This window comes from Telopea speciosissima, chromosome 2, assembly GCF_018873765.1.
Source record: "Telopea speciosissima isolate NSW1024214 ecotype Mountain lineage chromosome 2, Tspe_v1, whole genome shotgun sequence".
Classification (NCBI taxonomy): domain Eukaryota; kingdom Viridiplantae; phylum Streptophyta; class Magnoliopsida; order Proteales; family Proteaceae; genus Telopea; species Telopea speciosissima.
Window position 1 is genome coordinate 21,933,443 of NC_057917.1, and position 9,266 is coordinate 21,942,708.

At 43.4% G+C, this 9,266-nt stretch overlaps 1 protein-coding gene across 1 annotated transcript; it reads right to left on the reverse strand.

Annotated features, from left to right (window-relative positions):
* Positions 1-4,597: 4,597 nt before the first annotated feature.
* LOC122650555 (basic salivary proline-rich protein 1-like) lies at positions 4,598-6,761 on the reverse strand. Its single transcript, XM_043843959.1, has 2 exons — positions 5,549-6,761; positions 4,598-5,372 (listed from the first exon to the last, which is right to left on the reverse strand). The coding sequence occupies exons 1-2, from the start codon at positions 6,759-6,761 to the stop codon at positions 4,600-4,602; spliced, it is 1,986 nt and encodes a 661-aa protein (XP_043699894.1). The 3' UTR covers positions 4,598-4,599.
* Between the last annotated feature and the right edge of the window lie 2,505 nt (positions 6,762-9,266).

Consider the following 9,266-nt stretch of genomic DNA (forward strand, 5'->3'; position numbering starts at 1 on the left):
TGTTCTGGAATTTCTCCATGTTGCGACCTCCTCACTGATTTCCACCTGATTTTTCCTGGCATGAGAGAATCGAATTGAAATCGCCCATGCACATACATTTTTCAATCCGGCTAGAGCCCAGTCTAACAATTGGCCCAAATTTCTTGCCTTCGAGCTCTGTTAGGTTCCCTATAGACTCCAGTGAGGTGGAAACTTGCTTGTTGTTGTATTTGGACTACTACATCAATGATCCGATCATCAGAGTAATTAACTTGTATATGCACATTCTGATGCCATAGAAAGGTTAGTCCTCCTAAGGAATCAATAGAGTAGCGGTGAAATAGGGTTTGATTTTTTAAAACCCTAGTCGAACCTGAGTCCTCTTAGCTCAACACAAGCCCAACCCGACCCTAGGTCGGGCTGAGATAACTCAGCCCAGGCCCAACCCTACAAAGATATCTCAACCCAGCCTAGCCCAGCTCTGATTGACCCTGATCGGGCCAGGCTAGGCCGGGTTGGCCCTGATTGACCCTAATTTTTGTCAAGGGTTGGGTTGGCCCTTAATTGACCCTGATTTTTGCTAGGGCCTGGTTGGCCTTGTCTTGCCTTGTTTTTTGCCATTTCTGTTGTCCTATGCATTAAAAAACAAGAGACACATGATTGGGTATTGGTTTGTTTCATACTTAATTGACTATTAAACTTTTCTTTGAGTTAAAAAACTTTTAGTCCAATCTTAAAATTGTAAATATCTTCATTCAGTAGATAATTAGACTTTTTTGGTAAACCAATATATAATTAGATAATAAACACAATTTGCAAAAATGTAAACAATAAATTGTAAAGCATAACCTAACACAGGGTGGGGTCGGGAAGGGTAGGGCTTAGCCCTAGGCCTCAACCCTGGTCCAGCCCGGCCTTGACCCAAGGCCTAAAAATTTCAACCCTATCCCGCCCTCAAAGTTGAAAAATCCAGCCCAAGCCCTGTTCGGGCTTAGGGCGAGCTCGGGTCAACAGGGCCAAACTTACACCCCCTACAATAGAGTCAACCGAGAAAAAGTACGGCACCTTCCACTTTCTACTCAGCTTCAATTCTATCTCTTTTGCACTTAGTCTCTATAAGAAAAACATCAGGATTCACCTTGAGGGAGAGTTTGATTAGACAACGTTCAATCAAGGGGCTCCCCGCTCCCCGACAGTTCCAACTTATGAGCTTCATGTGAAAATCAGTGTGGAGGCTGCGACCATTCCAACTTATGAAGTGTTAGGGGGCCTCCAATCACGTATGGTATTATCATAGTTCCCAAAAGAGGGTAGTTTTGACTTTGGGAATATAATGATGACCTAAGAGTTCAGTCATGGGGTCACTTCAAAGTAGCTTTTCCTTCTTATCACTATGTTTTCAAAATATCTCATCTCCACTAATGATGTGACTCTATATTTGGACTTCTATGTCATCATTGACTTCTTATCCTTTTTTTTTTTTTATGAAAAGCATATATATATTAAAAAGTAAACTGGTAGATACAGGGGGGGAGTCCTTGTCCTAGTCAGGTACTTACAAAAGTGAAAAGTAATGTTCTTAAAGTTGTTAGTTTTTTTAGCCAAAATAAAGAAGTTCTGTAACAGGTTCCAGGGTATAGTAAAAGAGTCTATGGAAATAAAAAGCTGGAAAAGATTCTTGTTGCGTAACCAGACATAGCCAATGGGAATCCGCTCCTTTGTAGCTCTTTCCCATCCTTGAAGAAGCCCAAAACGTTCCACCTCCATGGGGTCCTGAACACTTAAGTAACCTGCATCTGTTAAAAAGTTCTGATCATCTATCAAAATGTTAAATTGCCACTTGATTAATTTAGAAGCAGGTTCAAAAATTCCTGCGACAATTAAACCAGGAAGGTCGATGAAATTGTTAGATCCAGAAATATGATGATAGCCAATGGGAATCCGTTCCTTTGTAGCTCTTTCCCATCCTTGAAGAAGCCCAAAATGCTCCACCTCCATGGGGTCCTGAACACTTAAGTAACCTGCATCTGTTAAAAAGTTCTGACCATCTATCAAAATGTTATAATTGCCACTTGATTAATTTAGAAGCAGGTTCAAAAATTCCTGCGACAATTAAACCAGGCAGGTCAATGAGATTGTTAGGTCCAGAAAAATTATGCATAGTAGGAGATCCATAATATGGTGATTCCAACATAGGTGCATTTATTATAGGTGGGGAGAGACACAGAGCATTTGCCCATTTTAAAACACTTTTGATAACTAAGAAGGGGTCAGCTGAGGTGCCACGCATAATTACATTGTTCCTTACAGACCAGATATAATAACAAGTTAAAATGAAAATAGAGAAGAACCTGGAGGTAGATTGTTTATCAAGATCAGGTGAATCAAGTAGAGATGCACATAGGGAGATGAATGATGGGCCAGAGAGGTGCTCAGTTCTTAGTCCAAGAGGACCAGAAGCCCAGATACGCTTAGTCCAATCACATGATAAGAATATATGCCAAAGTGATTCATCACAAGAGCCGCACAATACACATGAAGGGTGGACTGGAAGCCATTTCGAAATAGAGGCCCTGACTAGGAGTCCTGCATGTAAGACACACCAAAAGAAAATTTTAAATCGAGGATGTAAGTTTAGCTTCCAAAAAAATTTCCACCACTTTGACAACAATGGATTTGGTTGACCATGATTTGAAATGTAAGTGGCTGCCATCTTAGTCGAGAATCATCCATTCTTAGTTAATGAACATCTCCAAGTGTCCTCAGTTGCTAAGGCTTGAATCCTAAGAATGTTCATCACTAAAGGAGGACAAAAACAAGCATGTACTTTGAGGCAGTCCCAAGTATTAAATGTTAAAAAATTAGAAACATGAGTATAGTCGGGATTAATACTCAGAGCTTGTGGAGAAAAGTTACCTGTGTCAGATGGAACCCAGGGATCATGCCAACAAGAGGTCGAGAGGCCATTCCCAATTTGTCTATAAACCATATTCTTCAAAAGTTGGTAAAGCCTTAGCTAAACTATTCCAGGCCCATGACCCTTTTTTTAACCAGATTTTAAAGTCAAAGGGTGAGGAATGAGGGAAGTACTTAGCTTTAAGCACTCTTACCCAAATAGAAGAAGGTTCAGAAAGAAGTCTCCACCCCAGTTTCAAGATTAAGGCCTTATCATGAATTAGGGTTTTCTTAATTCGCAGGCCGTCGTGGGGGGGGGGGGTGTGTTGCACACAGAGTCCCAACCAATCAAATGGCATTTTCGTTTGTCAGCAGGGTCATTATTCCAAAATCGAAGATTGATAGAGTCAAGTTCATGCAAGTCTTCTGAGGGAATAGGAAGCTGGACATCAGGTACGAGGGAGTGGATGTAAGGACAGATTGAATCAAAATTCTTCGTCCCACAAAAGAGAGGCAATTAGCCTTCCAAGTGGCGAGCTTAGACCGAACCTTATCCACTGAAAAACCTAGTTCTTTGTGTTTGGATCAGCAGTGAAACAGTTTCGTGCTAAGCTAAACAGAGTTGGATGTCATTTCTTTCATCTGGAGAAGGGAGCAAAAAGGAAACAATTGAAGGTTCAGAGATCTCATCTCGGAAAAACTTTTAATGCTACACTTGGAGCAGGAATGTTCCTGCTACACTTGTAGTAGGACAAGACTGGCAGCCAAGAAAATGGAATAATTCACTTCCTCTTTGGTTTGAGTCTTGAAACAGCCATTTTACCAAAAGTTTCGCTTTTATAGCCTGGGCTTTGTTAAGTAGGCTGTGATTGGGCTTTGTTAGTACCAAAACTCAATGGGCCAAGATATTCAGGGTCAATCAAGGCCGGGCCAAGCTTGGGAAAACCCTGCCAGGGTCGAGTTGGGTTGAGATTATGCTTGGCCCTAGTAGGGCCAGGCTGGGCTTGGGTTTTAGGTTAAGGCTCCTAGGGTTGGGCTAGGGTTTAAGGCAAGCCCAACCCAGCCTGGCCCATTAACACCCCTATTTAGATCTCATCTCGGAAAAAATTTTGTTGCTACACTTGTAACAGGACAAGGTGGGCAGCCAAGTAAATGGAATAATTCACTTCCCCTTTAGGTTCATAAATACCCTCCTAGATTTTAATATTTTCTAAAATACCCTTTAAGATCTTTTTTCCTTGGCTGTTAGTCTTGCAGTAGCAAAATTTCATCGAGATTCTCTCCACGTCCAATAAACTGAACCCAGATCGTCTATGGTGCAGCTGCCCGTCCTGCTTGTGCTGCGCAGACATAGGGCCGTGCGTAAAGACTGCCTTACCCCCACTCAGGCAAGGCACTCGGGCAGGGGTAAGGCGGCCTTTGCGTGGCCCTGGGTCTGCACATCACAGGCAGGACGGGCAGCTGCACCGTAGCCGATCCAAATTGCAATAAACTAGCTAAAAAACAGAAGCAAAATCCAAAAAACATTAAGTATACTTACAAATGAGGTAACCAGCAAGTGAACTTATTTTATTTTTTATTATCCCGTTTTGGGGTCAAAGTCATATAGTTGATAGCATGGAGAAACAATTAAAATCAAATTACATGATGAGACACGGACATAACAAACAGTCAACACACATGATCCATAACCATAAAAGGGTGATGGAACAGAGGACTCTCCGTTTACTTCTTACAAACGATTCCACGGCCAGTCATGCCACTCTTACACTCCATGTCGGCATATTCAGAAGCAGCTCCGGTGATTGGAAGCCCTCCTTGGCGGAAGCGGGCAACAGAGCAGTCAGTAGAGAAGAGATCCGATGAGGAGAACTCACGGACCCCACCCATTACAGGCATTGCCGCCGATATCTTGACCTTGCTGGTGTAATCGTTCCTGTATGTCTGACCCAACACCCCATGCACGGTATCGCTCAATGCGTAGAATTTGAAACCCAACTCTAGATGAGCAAAGCAGTCGTCCTTAGTGATGCCATAGTTGTGAACCCGAGATTCTTCCTCTGTGATGGGAACCACCGTGGCCGTGATCCTGAAGTTACCTTCAACTTCAAAGGTGACGGAGTTGGTGGAGCGTGTTCTTGTGACGGATACAGCTGGGACGGTGGTGGATTGCCAGGATGCACCTTCGGATTGAGGGAGGAAGATTGGCTCCCCATCAAAAGTGAGGGCAAGACGGTCGACAGAGTGGTCCCAGGTGGAGGTCTTGAGAGCACCGAGGTAAAGGCGGTGAGAGTCGAAGAGGACTCCCAAGGACTGGACCCATGTGAAGTCCCTGTGCATGTCTTGGTTACGGCGGCCGATGAAATGGGCGTTAATATGGACATTGGAGTCGGAGATGAGGCAGAAATCGCGGTCCTTCTTGCCGTGGAAGTAGAAAGTTATGCCGTCACCGCCTATAAATCTTGGGTCTTGGCACACTGCCCCCGGCATGTCACACTCTGTTTGTTGTATACAACCATATCATCAGCGCAAGAGTGAAATTATATACTAAGAACCATTTTTTTTTTTTTTTAAAGAAATGAAATTTTCACAAAATGAGGTTATTGGAGAAAAAGGATCTTTATTAAAATCTTAGTTGTAAATGGGCTTAAAATTATGAGAGAAATGAACTTACTGCACATGGGCTTGCAGGATACGCAATCCACCAGACAATCTCCCCCTGGACAATTCGAAGGACAGCTGAACTCCTGACCGTAACAACTCTTGTACTTCTTCACTTTGCACTTTTCCTTTTTCTCTTTCTGGGGAGGAGCAGGAGAAGGAGGTGGTGGAGGATTTCCTCCTTGCTGTGGAGGAGGTGGAGTTTCTCCTTGCTGTGGAGGAGATGGAGGTGGAGTCTCTCCTTGCTGTGGAGGAGGTGGAGTTTCTCCTTGCTGTGGAGGAGGTGGAGTTTCTCCTTGCTGTGGAGGAGGTGGAGTTTCTCCTTGCTGTGGAGGAGATGGCGGTGGAGTCTCTCCTTGCTGTGGAGGAGGTGGAGTTTCTCCTTGCTGTGGAGGAGATGGAGGTGGAGTTTCTCCTTGCTGTGGAGGAGATGGCGGTGGAGTCTCTCCTTGCTGTGGAGGAGGTGGAGTTTCTCCTTGCTGTGGAGGAGGTGGAGGAGGATTCTCTCCTTTCTGTGGAGGAGGTGGAGTTTCTCCTTGCTGTGGAGGAGATGGAGGTGGAGTCTCTCCTTTCTGTGGAGGAGGTGGAGTCCATCCTTGGTGTGGAGGAGGTGGAGGTGGATTCTCTCCTTGCCGCGGAGGAGGTGGAGTTTCTTTTTGCTGTGGAGGAGGTGGAGGTGGATTCTCTCCTTGCCGCGGAGGAGGTGGAGTTTCTTTTTGCTGTGGAGGAGGTGGAGGTGGATTCTCTCCTTGCCGCGGAGGAGGTGGAGGTGGATTCTCTCCTTGCCGCGGAGGAGGTGGAGTTTCTCTTTGCTGTGGAGGAGGTGGAGGTGGATTCTCTCCTTGCCGCGGAGGAGGTGGAGTTTCTTTTTGCTGTGGAGGAGGTGGAGGTGGATTCTCTCCTTGCCGCGGAGGAGGTGGAGTTTCTCTTTGCTGTGGAGGAGGTGGAGGATGGTTTTTTCCTCCTTCAGAATCTCCTCCTTCTGGAGGTGAAGGACTGTTTTCTGGAGGAGAATGATTGCCATCGTTACCTTCTCCTTCCGAAGGAGAAGGATTCTGATCTTTTCCTCCTCCTTCCGAAGGAGAAGAATTGTTATCTCCTTGGTTCTTATTCCCGTCTTGATTCTGGTTCTGATTGCCATCCTGATTCTGATCAGCTGCAACAGCCAATACAAGCATAGCCAGCAGAAGAACACACGAAACTTTGCGCAACACAGCTCTACCCATATTTGTTTTTTCTGTAACTACTACATGTATTGCAGTAGCTTTAAGTTGAATGGGAGGTTGTGAGCCCAGGGCATCCTTTTATACAAGTCTTTGATGACTAATGACTCCCTCGATTGAGTGTAAAAGGTACTATTACTCACGTGGTATATCTACAAAGCCTTCACTCCACCTAGCGTTTCAATTATATTTTCATTATCATATAACTTGTATTTGAAAAAGCTATTAATTATTATATTACCGTAACTGTTGCTTTACTTATGATCCTTAATGGCCTCTTTACGTGCATATGTTAGGAACTTATGCACCGGGAAGATGGTGATCGAATGGTAACTTAAGTAGTTTGGAAGAAAATATGTATATATATACATATATAGAAGCCCGTGCATTCTCTTGTAGTTCTTAGATTTTTAGAGTTTTATTATACCACTTGGTGAATTCTGTTTAGACTAATATGTCAGGTATTTGACAGATACGGCAAAAGCTCTAGAAGAGATGGAACGCGTTAAATCAAATTTTTTAACTTAATTCCTATTAGGTTGGCCCAATCTAACGCTTATACACTAGAATGGATCCCATTAGGCACATAACATGGTACTTGACAAGTAAGTTGGGGGCCTTGAAGTCTATCTATCCACAAATATGGCCTTTGCCTGTTTATCGCATGAAGCATGCCCTAGGTAAATTAGCCTTACTTAGATCTATCATTCAAATTATGGGGACTCCATCCTCCAAATAATCAACATTTGGTTGACGTACTTTTACCCCAAAAAAATATATAGTTTGGTTGACTCACTTATGAAGGTCCAATCCGTAACGTATAGGACTGTTCGATCCCTTTCCACTCCATGTCTTCTTTAAGCTTGTAATTTGGTGTAATACACATTATCAACAATAAATTTATGTTTTACCAAACAAAAAAAACCCTCTAAAATAATCAATTAAATGTTCGATTATCAATTTACTTTGGCAATCACACCACCATGACATAGTCTATTTGAATTTCTCTTCTATATTTGTGAAGAATGATACTCGGTAAAATGATAATGCTTCCAAAAGTTACTCTTCTTGCTATTTGGCGGCCTGTCGGGATCCAGATCTTCTACGGTGCGCTGCCCATAGTGGCCTGAGCAGCGCAGACATATGGGCGTGCACATTGACCGCCTTACCCCTGGCCCGAACGCCTTGCCCGAGTGAGGGTAAGGCGATCATTGCACGTGCCCATGTGTCTGCGCAGCTCAGGTCGCTACGGGCAGCGTACCGTAGAGGATCTGAATTGTTAGAGATAAATCAATCGGTTCAATCTTAATAGTCTAATTGTTTCTCAATTTGACCTTCTGATCTTCTCTAGATTTCCATCAGAAACTCCTATAAATAATATAATAGTCCGATTGGGTCCCAAAACATTGCATGTAGGAACTCTCTTGACCTACAAACAAACGGCATAAGTGACAACAATAGTAATCTAATAAACATAATTCTAGTGAAGCAATGATGATAGACAAGAAAAACTAACTCTATAAAATTAAGCAAAAGTTAATTTAGATAAAGGGAAAAGATCCCTACCCGGTGGTGTTTCCTACACCCTCTCACATGGCACCGTGAGATGATGCCTCTGCCCTCTAGGTAGATACTCAGGCGTGCTCACCCACTGGCCCAAATGCTTGTGTAGAGACCATAAGACCAAGTAGGGATCTCTTGCCCTTTAGATAATTACCATGATAAGCTTCTTAGGATGGTTCACCATTTTAAGTCGAGTGGCATTAATTGGAACCTAGAAGAGTTCAACAATGAAACCTCAAAGAGTTTCACTTTTTTTTTTTAGCTAAAGGATGATTTGAATTAAAAGAATGAAATAAAATACAAAGGAATCCAGGCCAGCCGCCTGAAACTCAAACAAACAAAGCAAAGCAAAAGCAGCCCCTCCCATCTACGGCAAAGCCATCAATGGAAAGGACTACAAGCGATCAACCAAAAATTAGCCAGCTGGGAAGCGAACCCTACAATGAGCATCCATCTGCAACTCAGAAACAATCGAAGACAGGAAATCAATTAAGGTAGAGGAGAGCTCAAACTTCATTGCAGATTTTACCAAGAAATCTGCTATAGATCGTTGGCTTCCCTATAACAGTGCGAGATACACCACTCAATAGAGCGAAGGAAAGGCTATAGCGAAAGGCACTTTTGCCGGACAAACCAAGGCACTAAGCCTTTAGAGAGCAATATGAAAACTGCATTTGAATCGCACTCAATCCAAAGCTTAGTAAAACCCAGCTCTCTAACCCATAGGAAGCCGTCAATCAACGCTAAAAATTCTGCCTCAAAGTTGGATTTAACTCCCTAGAAATATCTGAAGGAGAAATTAATCTGAGCTTGAGAGTCACGAAAAAACATCACTGGCACCAGATTTTCCTGGATTTCCCAAGGAGCAGCCATCCAAATTCAACTTAGTCTAGGAAGGAGGGGGGCCACCAGAAAACCTCCAAGAATTCATGTTTGGTATTTGGA